General features: G+C 36.5%; 1 protein-coding gene across 11 annotated transcripts in view; it reads left to right on the forward strand.

Moving 5' to 3' along the window:
- Window positions 1–14,871, forward strand: part of MAGI2 (membrane associated guanylate kinase, WW and PDZ domain containing 2) — a 1,355,992-nt gene that overhangs the window by 851,181 nt on the left and 489,940 nt on the right. For all 11 annotated transcript variants that reach the window (XM_086696830.1, XM_086696832.1, XM_086696831.1 and 8 more), the window contains one exon: window positions 481–693. In XM_086696830.1, the coding sequence (XP_086552956.1) occupies window positions 481–693 (213 nt within the window). The remainder of the gene's footprint in view (window positions 1–480; window positions 694–14,871) is intronic.

Raw genomic sequence — 14,871 nt, forward strand, 5'->3', positions numbered from 1 at the left:
GGAGATACCACTCTGGGCAGGCTGCTGTGCTGTATGCATCAAGGACAACAGCCAGAGCCCTCTGAAAGCTGGAGAAAAGCACAATGTGCTTTGCTTTCCAGAATGCTGTGAGATTTGCTTTAAAAAAAGTCACCTGCACCCTTATTCAGACATTATTTTTAAAAAGGTTATCAAATTTTAAAAATAATTTAGAAATTGCTATGAGCCATATGAGACGAATACATATGACTATATTTTGGTTTGGCAAAAGGTGAGAATGAAGATAAATCTGTACCATTATTTAAGCATTAAAGCCCAATTCAATAGAAGCAATAAATAAAGGTATATATAAAAATGTGAAAGGATAAAAAAATCATATGCATGTAAAATACATATGTATGTAAGAAACAGGATGCATATTTATCAATATAATTTCCAATATTTATGAATTATGCATACAGTAGGAGAATATTTAAATCCATGTTTTGGTATCATTTGCAGACAATTACTACGGCACGCCGAAGCCTCCAGCAGAACCAGCACCATTATTATTAAATGTGACAGACCAGATACTTCCGGGAGCCACTCCAAGTGCTGAAGGAAAACGGAAGAGGAATAAATCAGTAAGCAACATGGAGAAAGCAAGTATAGAGCCTCCTGAGGAGGAAGAGGAAGAGAGGCCTGTGGTCAATGGAAATGGAGTAGTAACACCAGGTTAGTCATTTATATGTATGTACATGTATACCTATGATTATAGTTATCTTCAGAGAGAAGATTATGGTATCAAATGGAAAGGACATAATTCTTGTATCCATTTTATTGTTTTAATTTTGACTTATCAAGCAATTCATTCAAGTTCCTCAGTCTTTGTTTCACTTACACAGTATTAATGGCAATATCATGAATGGTTTCTACATCTTAGAAAATGTTACAAGTCATGAATATGATTGTGGAAAGTTCTGGGGTCTTTCTTTGTTAACTAATGTTAGATAAAAATCTATCCTTAGAAATCTTGCTATACTCACAGTTCTGTAAACTGTGTGAGGTTGTGTCATATGATTTAGTTAACAACTTCAATGAATACAGTCCTCAAAATGACCATAGCTATAGTGTGTCCATACAGTTTTCCCTCTACCCTTACTATCTAATCTGACAATGTGGAGAAAGCATCTTTATACATTGACTTTGTGAAGATACCTGCCCTTGAACAAGGAAAACTTGTTATCTCTTTCATATACGATCTATCATACCATATATATAAAGAATGTCAGGCAGATATAAAGTGTGTTTGTGCAAGGTATGGCTTTGCTATTTTCTTGTGCTTATTACTAATAGAGTGCTAAATAGTTTATTTCTAAAAATGAATTTTTTCACTATATTATTCATAATTAAATGTTACCAAAAGTATGGCATTCTTGTAGCCTCTAAGCTTAGTTATTTATTTTTTAATAACAGCATATGAGTAGGCATTGAAAATCTAAGAGCTCTGTTAAAGCTCTTGAAAAAATGTTAACCCGTGCACCTTGCATACATATTATTCATAATATATGACCTACAACTAAGGTACTTTGATGTCTGTATTTTTAATTATCACTGTACTGTTTCTATAGTGACATAGTATTTGAATTTCCATGCTCAATTATTTTTATCAAAGTTTCATAAGCTTGTTTTTTACCTTCCTTGTTCATAATACCTGTAAAAATGTTCTTTCTTGAACATAAGGAAACCAAAATCTAATCTGTGCTAATCAAGGCGTAAAACCGTAAAAAGTGGTTTCATCTTGGTTACTCAGAGGAGAACAACCTCCTCCATTAATATAATGGTGAAAAACATGCTCTGATCCTACCAATAACTGATTTCTGGATACAAATGCTAAAAACCACTATTGATACATAATGTAACCTTTTCACTATGAAATGATCAGATAATTTTCAAGCAATTAGATTTTTTCTTTTTTAATTCTGAAATATCTTTGTCAAAATATTTACTTCTCATGATGTAATAGATTTAAATTAATAGTACATAGTTTCCTTAGTTGATATTTGATATGAGAAACAAAATGATTTAGCCAAGTGGAAGCAATAATCATAAAAGAAGCAGAAATTGGGGATCAAAGTGCAGTTACAGTTTCTTAATGGTTAACACCTGATAGCTAAAAACATAAAATATTTGTCCTTGGTTGGGCCTGAATCATTTGTTTCTAATTCATTTCTACTCTGTATAGGGTAAATCAAATGAAGCATTCTTGAGCCACAGATTTGTAAAGTAGAAATTAATTGGGGGTCATAGTGAATCTAGAAAGCACCATTCCCTTCCATTTATACCCTAAACATGAGGAATTGTTTTTTGTTTTGTTTTGTTTTGTTTTGTTTTGTTTTGTTTTTCTGGCTAGTCAGTGTTTCAAGACACAAAGAAAATGGGTTAGTTTGAACTCTTCTTAACCAGTTCTAACTGGTCTGTCCTTGGACTTCTTAGCCTGAGGACAATAGGAAAAAATTGCCCAGGCCAACTCTAGGATTTCTGGAGAGTCAGTAGATGTCACAGATGTTTACAGATGCTTACAGTGGTTCTGTAAACCTGGCTGAGCAAGTGGCTCTTATACTGTCTTTTTCTTTCCCACTGTGGGAGAAGAGACATATAAATTAGGCAGCTCTTTGCCCAGTGTTCAAAGATGGAGGAAACAGCCCCAAACCAGAGAATTGCTCTGTCATCATTTATTAGAAAACTTTGTTTTCTTTTATGTTTCTCCAATAGAAATTTTAGGATTCACTTTGCCTCCCTCTCATATACATATGTGCAGCTTTTCACCTTTTGAACCTCATCACATTTTTTCCAGCACAGGCTTTTTATCCTGCCTTTGCTTTCTTTCCATACACATTCACCAGATATAAAGAACTTCAACAATACCGAGAAAATTGTTGCTTAAAGTTTAGTTAACACTGCCCTATTTCGACTAAGAGCTTATAATACTAATTAATATCAGATGTCAATTCAGAGCATAAATAGTGTCATTGATGAGGCACATTTGGAGCATAAGAAAAGCTTACTGAGGCAATTCTGTTCCATTACAAAAAATACTGATAATAAGTAATGTAAAATTTAACTTCTTTTGGATGCTTGCCATGTGCTGGGAGCTCCCTAACCTCATTCTATGTACTAGTTCATTTAATTGTCCTAATAGATTTTACAGATTGGGTACTATTTTACAAATTAAGACACCGAGGTACACTACAGTTAGGCAATTTGCCCAGTAACTGGAGTTTATATATAGGAAATATATATAAATATAAGATATATTTATATACACATATAAATTATATATATATATATATATGTGTGTGTGTGTGTGTGTGTGTGTGTGTATGTAAAGAACCCATGATCTTAGCAGCTATGCTATCTTGAATCTTATAGCACCAAATAGAGGCATAAATATGTTACTCAGCAATGTGTAGACGCATGACCACTATTTTACTTGTACCTCTTTAAAAGTGGCATTCTGAGTTTCTACCTACCAAAAGTTTCTAATTTCTTTCATTTCTTGAAGTCGTCTACAACTGGGGTTATTCAGCTCTGTGGATATAAAGAAAAATCCTATTTCTTACAATATTCTGTATGTATTTAAACATAAAACCTACCAATTTTAAATCCTTATACACTTTACCAAAATGAATTATTTTCTCTATGTAAATACTAATAGATTTTAGAGGAGTCCTCAATTTACTTCTGTTACTCATTTTCTTCACTTTTTTCTCCTTTGAACTTATACTTAGAATGATATATTCCTTGTATTTTCAGACCATATTCCTGTAAAGTTGGTGACCACCTTTAAATATATAATTTCTACATGGAGCTCTACTAACATTATCAATAAATATTCATATATTTTATGTGAACTACCTTATGCTAGGTTCCCGTTTTGCTCAAAATTACATCAAACAGATGGATGTAGCCCATATCACCTAGAAAAGCCATAGAATGATAGGGGCGCCTGGGTGGCGCAGTCGGTTAAGCGTCCGACTTCAGCCAGGTCACGATCTCACGGTCCGTGAGTTCGAGCCCCGCGTCAGGCTCTGGGCTGATGGCTCAGAGCCTGGAGCCTGTTTCTGATTCTGTGTCTCCCTCTCTCTCTGCCCCTCCCCCGTTCATGCTCTGTCTCTCTCTGTCCCAAAAATAAATAAACGTTGAAAAAAAAAATTTAAAAAAAAAGAATGATCTTTCAGTGTCTCAGATCAGAAATGTTTCTCTTCTGACATAGGTCAGTTTGGTGGTAGGAATCAATATAGTTCTATCCTTAGAAATGTAGTTCTATGCATGTTACTACTAAAAGTTACAAAAATAAAAATGAAATAAAGTAAATAGTGGCAACCCTCCTTTAATGAATTCATGACATGGGCTAGACATAGTGTACGTATTTTATCTCTTATCTCGTAATCATAGCATACTTAACAAAGAATATGCTGAAATTTAGCTAAAAGGTGCTTAACTAAGGTAACAGTTAATTTAGTAACAGAGTTGAGATCTGGACCCAGGAACACCTGAACTCATCCTCTCTCCAGCCACATTTCTCTGGGCTGTTAACCATGCTGAGGACAAAATGACTCCTTACCTCCATCAAGTCGAATCACAGTCTTTCAGCTCAGTGTATTTCATTACATTGTATTCTGTTATATTTGTCCTTTATTGAATTTGTGGCTGTGGTGTTAGATCTAATGCTTGCAAGGATGATATATCTTTACATCATCTTAGAGAATCTGTCTTTAAACTGATATTTAAAATTCATATCCCCAGGAAACCTTTCTTGACATTAACCTCATCTATATTTAGACATCTTTATCATGTTAGAGTTGACATCCAGCTGCATGGCTTCAAATACTGTAGATTTACCTGCAGCCTTCACTTTTCTGGTGTGTTCCAGAGCTGTAGTTCTAACTCTTGCCCCCTGGACTCCCCATGCTAGGAATTTCTATGGCAACTTAAATACAACATTCTACCTAAATTCTTCTCCCATAAAAGAGACAAGCTGATCAACTCAGAAAGGCCTTTGCTTGATTTTTCAAATTCTTCTTTTCACCCAGATAGCTCTGGGTTTTTTGATGCTTCTTTCCCCCAGGCTTGTTCTATATTATTGGGTATAAAAGATCCTGGACCTGTAGTTTTAATCTCTTGTTTCCAAGTATCACCATCCTAGATTACTGCTGTGTCACCTCATTTGTGGATCACAGTCCCCTAACTGATCTACATTCCTCCAGGCTCCATCCCTATCAGATTGCCTATTATTCCTCCATCAATGAAAGATTCTTGAACCAGCACTTGATCACGTAACTATCCTTCCCAAAACTTGGATGAGCTTCCGTTTCTACTGCCCCAGACTCCCTGGACAATCCACATTTTACTGAAACATCTCTGTTAGCTTTGGTCCCTACTCCTCCTCTACCTCTTCTCTGATCCACATCCCACACTCATAAAACACATCCACGTGTTTGAGAAGGCCTTCTCCACATTGTAACCTCCTATTCTTTTGGTCAAAATATACTAAAATTTTTGATATTCCTAAGAAATCACTTGTTGACTCCCAGGATGAAAACTTGAGTCTGTCTCTCTCTGAATTATCGAAGTACTATTTACAGCCTTCACTCATTTGGAAGCTACTGATTAGCCTGGTATTTATAGGTCACTTTTCATAATGTGTATGTCTGGCATCCCCACATACATTATAAGCGCTGCCAGGACGAGGACAATTTTACTTTTTGTTTAGCTGTGTCAGTGATTAGTATATATCTTTAAATATCTCAAGATCTCGTAAATCTTTATTCTTTAGTCAACCAAACCTCTAAGAGAATGTCAAAGCTTTACTGCATCAACATGATTGGCTTTATTTCATGCTCATTTTACACTGCTGAGGGTCTTCAACATGAGTTCCTTCTAAGTTTGAAAGATTTGACATTCTTTTTTTTAATATATTTTTGAGAGAGAGAGAGAGAAAGCATGAGTAGGGGAGGGGCAGAGAGAGAGGTAGAGAGAGAATCCCAGGCAGGCCCCGTGCTGTCAGCACAGAGCCCCACTCAAGGCTCCATCAAACAAACTGGTAGATCGTGACCTGAGCTGAAACCGTAAGTTGGCTGCTTAACCTCCTGAGGCGGTTGCTTAACCGACCAGGTGCCCCAAATGATAGGACATTCTTGATCTTCCACTCCCTCAAAAGTTATTTGATAACTAAAGAAAATTATGTAGAAGTATATTTTAAATGTATATTCTTAGATATAAGAATTTTTCATTTTCTCTGTGAAAATACCAAAAATAGATAGGTGGATGTTGAATCATAGTATTTTACACCCGAAACTGATATAACACTGTATGTTAACTGTACTGGAATTAAAGTAAAATAAAATAAAATAGGTGGATAAAAAGTACATAGTTTTGTCTAAGATTGAACTTTTCTGAAGAAAAGAAAATCCTATAAACCATAGTAATTGGGTTAAGCTTTCTTGGATTTCTTTTATTTCATGAATTATATGCTAAACTTTTCCGGAAAGTAATTCACCATTATATTGTAGCTTCCCCTCACCAGCTATTAGTAAGTCTAGTGCAAAGAATTAGAAATGCACATATATTTTAAAGGCAGCTAAATCTCTCTGTTAATACACACACACACACACAATGCCAGGAGGAACAGGGCCCGTGAGAGCTACCTTCACCAACAAAGGGAATACAGTATGTGTACACAGAGCCGCCTTCTCCAGGCCCCCAAGCCCGCAATTAGTGCAAATGAACTGCATCTCCCAGAGAGCAAACAGAGTGTCCCTTATGTGATCACCGAGTGTCCTCAGCAATGATCTCAGTTCACCATTAGGGACCCGCATCCAGGTCCTGTGCCGCTTGGCACGCTGACTGTGCCTGCACCATCAGTCCTGGTTTTGTGAATGAGGTCCTGTCACTGTCAAAAGAATTATGTCCTCCGTAGTGAATCTCGCTGTTTTCCTGTGAATAATAGCCCACTCTGAAACCACCCCAACGCCGCCTATCCCCTGCTTATTTTTGTGTGGGTTCACAGAGACTGTGATGTGTGTATCCACTCAGATCTTTATCTTTTTTTTTCTTTTTCACTCTGAGGAGGCTTAATTTTATGATCTTGTTCCCAAACACAGTAGTAGGGTTTATCTTTCCATTGGAGGGGCAAATTTCTGGGTCTATTTTAAATCAACCTTCTAAAATTAGATATTCCCTTTACAAATGGGGAGCATCTTTTCTTAAAAGGATTATTTGAAAGTTAAAACTGCCCTAATTGTAAAATGCTCTGAGTGTGATTATAAAGTAATAAGATAATCACTTTAGAGCTCATGGTTATGAACTACAGTAGTAATTTTATCTACAGCACTGGGGGGAAAATTGAAATCATGAGTAGTTTCAGGAATGTCACTTCAAGTCAAGGCCAGCTCACTTTGCTATTAAACTAAAAACGATGCATTATTTGAACCTCTTCGTGCCCTCAAACTGATTCAGCATTTTAGGGATCTCGCACTCAACCTTTGTGGAGAGCATTTTTCTACTTCTCTGAGCTGTGTAGGATGTGATGTGTAGGAGAGAGAGATTTGATAGACGAACAAGGAGTGCAGAGCAAGAACAACCAGGGTAACTCAGGTTTGTACAGCACTTGCAGAAACCTGAGGACAGGATGCAATATTTAAGTGGCTTCATGTGCTCCAGGCATCCTTAAAGCTTAATCGTATTTCTAATCATAGCCATCCATTCTCTCTAGGTCTGATTTTCGCTCTGTGTTCCATTTTCTTGTCTCCTGTTTCTCCTCATAAGCAGTGACGATAATTTCAGTGTGAAATCTCAGCTTCTTTATTGCCAGACAAAGAGTGCTCTAGTTATTTCTGGGTGAGACGTGGACTTTGTTCCTGAAGAGGGAGGTCTCTGTGTGCACTCATTCCTTCTACATAGCTTCATTGCTGGGAATAGTAGCCTCATATTTTCCCTCCTAATTGACTTCTTGCTCTCATCGAATAATACCTTGACTTCAATTTGGCCCCAAAGAATAGCACTTGAATTATCAAGATCAAAAGGAAATAAAGGCTTCTTCTTTTTCTCTTTCAGACCTTTTGATGTTCCTAAAACTTCACAAGGGGCTATTATGTTTTACATAGTACAGTCTCGTGGAATATTTTCAGAATTTTGAAAGCAAGATCTAAAAGATTCTGCACATTTATATCCTATATTTCATTTGTATCTTGCTTTGGTCTTTGAATATTTTCAATACTTATATCAGTTTCTCTCACCCAAAGTTAGTTGAGGGCTTGTGGGACTTGGTTCTATATAATAAACATCTTCCAAATTCATTACATTTATTAAAACCAAATGACATATACAGTTTCAAAGTTATGGGGATTCATTTTATTGCCATTATTCTAGTCTACTTTTACTAAAATGTTAAAAATGAAATATTGCAGAAAGAAGATACACTTATTAAGGCAGCTCTTCTCCCTTATTAATGGGAAATAATTCCCTCTACTAATCTTTCTAGTAAATCTTTACAATTTAGTTTTTTTTTTTTTTTAATTTTTTTTTTTCAACTTTTATTTATTTTTGGGACAGAGAGAGACAGAGCATGAACGGCGGAGGGGCAGAGAGAGGGAGACACAGAATCGGAAACAGGCTCCAGGCTCTGAGCCATCAGCCCAGAGCCTGACGCGGGGCTCGAACTCACGGACCGCGAGATCGTGACCTGGCTGAAGTCGGACGCTCAACCGACTGCGCCACCCAGGCGCCCCACAATTTAGTTTTTTAAATCTTGGATTTTTTTTCTTTGTCATCTTCTGCTTGTGGTTAGACCTTGACTTTTCTATTTTCTTAATTTCACATATTGTTCTTATAGTGCTTCAAAGAAACTATAAGCAACTGAGGGTTTTAGATATAGATGAAAAATAATTTTGGGGTATTGAACATGTTTTCTTAGTAATTCACATTTCCCTGCCTATCTTCCTGAATAGGTGAAATGCAATTTGGTTACAAATTTTACAGATAAAAGGTCATTTCTTGACAGGACTGGGAATTTCTCTTTCCTCAATTGGTCATAAGCTCAGTTAATCATTACCCTAACTTTCCCTAATTCTAATATTTTATTCTAAGTTTATTTTTATATACATATAATTTTACATAAATATATTATATATAAATTACCACCGTGTCGAAGGGCCATCTCTTCTCATTCACCTCATCTCTTTCACATATCTTATATGAAAAGAACTTACATACACTGTTGTTAGGAGTGAAAACTCTTGCAGCCACTGTAGAAAACAGTAAAGAACTTCCTCAAAAAGTTAAAAATATATCTGTCCTATGATCCAGCAATTGCACTACTAAGTATTTGCTCAAAGAATAAAACAATACTAATTCAAAGAAATATGTTCACCCTATATCTACTGCAGCACTATTTACAGTAGCCAGATTATGGAAACAGCCCAAGGGTTCATCAACTGATGAATGGATAAAGTAGAGGTGTATATATATACAATGCAATATTACTCAACCATAAAAAAATGAAACCTTGCCATTTGCAACCACATGGATGGAGCTAGAGAGTGTTATGCTAAGCCAAATAAGTCAGAGAAAGACAAATACCATATGATTTCACTCCCGTGTGGAATTTAAGAAACAAAACAAACAAACAAGCAAAAGATGGGAAAAAGAGAGGCAAACCAAGAAACAGACTTTTAACGACAGAGAGTAAAATGATGGTGACTAGAGGGGAGGAAAGTGGGGGAATGAGTTAAAGAGATGATGAGGATTAAGGAGTGCACCTGTGATGAGCACCAGGTGTTGTATGGAAGGGATGAATCGTTACATTGTACACTTGAAACTAATATTGCACTGTATGTTAACTAGCTGAAATTTAAATAAAAACTTTTAAAAATAATTTATATAATGCATTTTTTTAGAACTTAGAAACACTTGGGGCGCCTGGGTGGCGCAGTCGGTTAAGCGTCCGACTTCAGCCAGGTCACGATCTCGCGGTCCGTGAGTTCGAGACCCGCGTCGGGCTCTGGGCTGATGGCTCAGAGCCTGGAGCCTGTTTCCGATTCTGTGTCTCCCTCTCTCTCTGCCCCTCCCCCATTCATGCTCTGTCTCTCTCTGTCCCAAAAAATAAATAAATGTTGAAAAAAAAATTAAAAAAAAAAAAAAAAGAACTTAGAAACACTTTAGGAGAACTAAGAAGTTAAAAAGAAACACTGCAAGTCAGTAATCAGTGTATATAGAAATAACCCTGAAAAAGCAGAAAAGTAATCTTCTTTGCTAACTGGCTAGCTACAGCACAGGGAGTATAAACAGGAGGGAAGCCTACTTTGCGTTGTGTTTTCCCTTTGTACTTTTGGATTTCGTCCATGTGCATATTTTACTACATCAAAAAAGTAATTAGTTTTTTAAATGATGAGTAAAAATTCATTAATCATTTAAAATGCAAACATTTTAGCACCCATAGTATAATCCTTCTTTTTATTTTAGAAGGTTTAGGAAAATTGGTAAGAGCACTCTGTGATCAAGAAGCTATAATCTTGACTTCTTTTAATCTACTGGCTACATAGAACACAGGTGGCCACTACATGATTGCTTCCTTTCTGAAGACAGAATGCTCTCCACTTTTCACTATAGGATATAATCTATAGTATGGTCATAATAGAAAATCAATTGAAACGATGTTTGTCTCTTATCTAAGAGTCAACCCTTGAAATGTTCATTCACTTATAAGACCCTGTGGTTCAAATTTTAACTAAGAACTTCAGCTTCTAGAAGTGAAGGGAGGACCATGCTCTGACAGCCCCCTCCCCCACTAAAATGCAATAAGACCTTGTATTAGTATAATAAATACACTTTTTGATGAGATTACTGAGTTTGCAAGAAAGCAAGGTAAATCTTCATGCCCCACCACTTTGGTCACTACCACAAATGAGCAGAAACGAAAGTGAGAAGCAATCTGTTCTAAAAAGACTTGAAAACCAAGGTTGCCCTAGTAATGTATGAGGAGACTAAGCATTGGGCTAATATAAAATCGGGGGGCTAAGCCTCTGATTCTGCTTTCAGTCTATACCCTCAGTGGTGCCAAAGTGCTGCCAAGTTCATTGCTCGGTAGCAGCCCCTCGTGCCCAGCAAAATCAAATGCAGGACTCTACAGGAATAATACAGAACTTGAAAAAAAAAAAGTGTGGATTCTGAAAATCCTCAGAATTTTCTTCCTTTAAATCACTTAACCACACAACATGTCTCAACTAAGGAAGGAAAACTCAATTTATGTAAACACCTTTTTAAAAGGAAATATTAGCTTTGTGTGTATCTCTTTTGTTAGAAATTGCATTTTTAAAGTTTATTTATTTATTTTGAGAGAAGAGCGTATGTGAGTGGGGGAGGGGCGGAAAGAGAGGGAGAGAGAGAGAGAGAGAGAGAGAGAGAGAGAGAGAGAGAATCCCAATCAGGCTCTGCACTGTCAGCACAGAGCCTGACACGGGGCTCAAACCCATGAAATCACGAGATCATGACCTGAGCCGAAACCAAGAATCAGATGCTCAACCAACTGCACCACCCAGGTGCCCCAGAAATTGGATATTAAAAAAAAAGTAATATCTTTAAAATTATACAAACTTGACTACACTTCTTGTTTCTGTGGGGAAAGACTATTTAGGCTGCTTGACTGATTTCACTATGTGATTTACTTAGTGTTTTTGAAGTAGTAGAATTCAATGATAATAATATATAACATTTACTGAACACCTACTGTTCTAAGCAATTTATATACATGCCACATCTAGTGCTTATACGGAAGTATGTTATTATCCCTATTGTATGCTTAAGGAAAGTGAGACATGCCCAGAGTGATTAAATAATTTCCCCAACCTCAGACTGTAAAGAACAGATTCAAACTCAGGCAGTCTGACACCAGCCTTAGCAATTATGTTCTTCTGCTTCTTGTGGAGTGTGTTTGTTGTTACCTTAGAAGCACTGAACAAAAATCAAAAGAAAAAAATTATCTCAGATTGTTGCTATTCTCTTTTCTTATCAACTACAAATGTGTTCCTCACAATCTTTTTTTTTTTTCCCTCAAATGCTCTCTAGCTATGCTTATTTCTAAAGAAATAATATGAAGACAGGAGGGAAACAAATGATTAGATTCATTAAAATTTGTCACATAGCCATTAGAAATATAAATCCCAGAGCTCTCACAGGGTAAACCAAATTTTGGAAATTCAAATTTTATGACAGTTCAAGAAATAAAATCAACAATTTCCTGTCTAGCTTAAAAACATTGTTTTTCCCTTGTTTCGAAGGATGGCAATTAGATAAATTTCAACATTAACTATATGCATAGACCATGTCAAGTGAAAATATGGATAACATATAAAACAGGCATTCTTCTTGAAATGGTTTTATCTTGGTTTCTGATTATTCTTTAATAAAACTGAGTGGGGCATTCAAAACAATGGCATTCTGATTTATTCTTAGTCTTGTGTCCAAAAGGCAATGTGTTAGATATTTGTAGGGCGATAAACGTGTAAGCAAATGGAATGGCAACAGTACATATTGTTGTATCTCAACACCTTAGACTAGACCAGAGCTATAGAATTTATGTGAGGTGGACTGAATTATGTAAAAATGCATACATTTAATTTTCTTCCAATTAAATGGCTTGCAGTCCCTCTACAATGTACAGATATTTGGGTTTTTCTTATTTTCTTATGTGAAGAAGAAAAGCATTTGCTAAATCCAACAAAACACCATTACATTAGGAAAGAGGAAAGAAATTATATTTCTTAAACCTTCACAACAGCAAAGGTGTACGTAAAATATGGTTTTTTATAGGTCCTCCTTTATTTAAATTTTTTTTTCAACGTTTTTTATTTTTATTTTTGAGACAGAGAGAGACAGAGCATGAACGGGGGAGGGGCAGAGAGAGAGGGAGACACAGAATCGGAAACAGGCTCCAGGCTCCGAGCCATCAGCCCAGAGCCTGACGCGGGGCTCGAACTCCCGGACCGCGAGATCGTGACCTGGCTGAAGTCGGACACTTAACCGACTGCGCCACCCAGGCGCCCCTATAGGTCCTCCTTTATAAGACTACATTGTCAATGTCTGTTTTGTGTCTCAATGTCTCTGTAGAGCTTCTAGGAAATTCAACAGTTCTGGTCAAAGGAAATTTTTTTATCATTATCATTCTTTAAAAAGAGATGTTCCTTCTTTATTGAAATATTCTTTGATTCTATTGTTAGTGATACAAAACAAAACATGCCTTGCTCTGGTTCATAAGGCATCTAAGTGACCTAGAAATGCAAAATGGAATACTCAGAAAAAATGTCAGTGTTTGATAAAGTCTGTTCACTTCAGCAACAAGCATCTTAGGAAAAAATTACATTTACATATCCAAAAATTCATGTTTAGATTTAACAATAAGACCAGGCTGAGAAATTTGTCTTGGAAGTCAAAAAGGACAATTCTACATGGCTACTTTCAATCAAGAAATAGCTTCACAGTGCTCTAAAAGTAAAGCATATACCTGGATTATTTGGTCCCTTCTTAGTCAAAATTTAAATAGTCCAGGACTTCCCAAATTGTAGATCTGACATATATGAGGTCTGTGTGCGGGCACATCTACACCCATGCTTGTCTAAGCTGAAGTCCGTGAGAGGAGAGAGAGGCATGTCAACAGGAGTGGCTATACGTGCACCCTTGGTTGGCATGTAAGATCTGTTCTTTCCCATCCTTTTATTAGTAAATATCAGTTTGGGTGGTACATCCAGATAATGGAATGTTTTCAGTCCTAAGGAGAAATGAGCTCTAAGCCATTAAAATACATTCAATAAACTTGAATACATATTACTAAGTGCATCTCATTACTAAGTGCAAGAAGCCAATCTGAAAAGGCTCTATACCATATGACATTCTGGATAAGGCAAAACTATGAAGACAGTAAAAGCATCATTGTGGTTGCCAGGAGTTAGAGGGGGAGGCCAGGATGAATAGGCAGAGCACAGAGGATTTTTAGGGCAGTGAAACTTGGTATGATATTATAATGGCATATACATAGCATTATACATTTGTCTAAACCCATAAGATGTATCATCCGCAGTGAACCCTAATTTAATCTATGGTCTTTGGGTGATAATGATGTGGCAGTGTAGGTTCATCAGTTGTAACAAATGTGCCACACTGGTGGGGGATATTTGTAATGGGGAGGCTCTATGCATGGAGGGTACGCAGGGAATATATGGGAAATCTCTATACTTTTCTTTAATTTTGCTGTAAACTTAAAATTTTTTAAAAACTAGTCTATTTTTTTTTAAATCCATTCTGTTCTTAATGGGTACATTCTCAGTTACTTATACATTACCCAACGTATCTGATTGAAAATAATAAGCCTCACAGAGGAAAGACTTAATCATATTATCCAAAATGCAGTAAAGTTATCTTCTATTTTTCTAATGAAGCAGAGAAACTATTATGAGGTAGCATGACTGTTCAGTGAATTGTAAGCTGAACTCACCTAATATATTATGTAAGTAGTTGCATTGAGCCCTTTCCCCAATTTCTATACTGAAGTCCAAGTCACCAGAATCTTAGAAAGCAAACTTATTTGGAAATAGGGTCATTGTAGATGCAATTAGTTAAGATGAAGTCATACTAGAGTAAGCCGGCCCCTGATCCAGTATGACTAGTGTCCTCATAAAAAGGGGAAATCGAGACACAGACATGTACACAGTAAGAACGCCATATGAAGACTGTAATTCTGCTACCATAAACCAAGTAAATACCAGAAGCTAGCAGACAGGTCTGGAATAGATCCTTCTCTAGTGCCTCCAGAAGGATCATGGCCCTGCCAAACCCTTAATTTAGGATGTCTAGTCTCCA

Source organism: Puma concolor, chromosome A2 (genome assembly GCF_028749965.1).
Source record: "Puma concolor isolate L17-30 chromosome A2, mPumCon1.1.hap2, whole genome shotgun sequence".
NCBI classification, from domain to species: domain Eukaryota; kingdom Metazoa; phylum Chordata; class Mammalia; order Carnivora; family Felidae; genus Puma; species Puma concolor.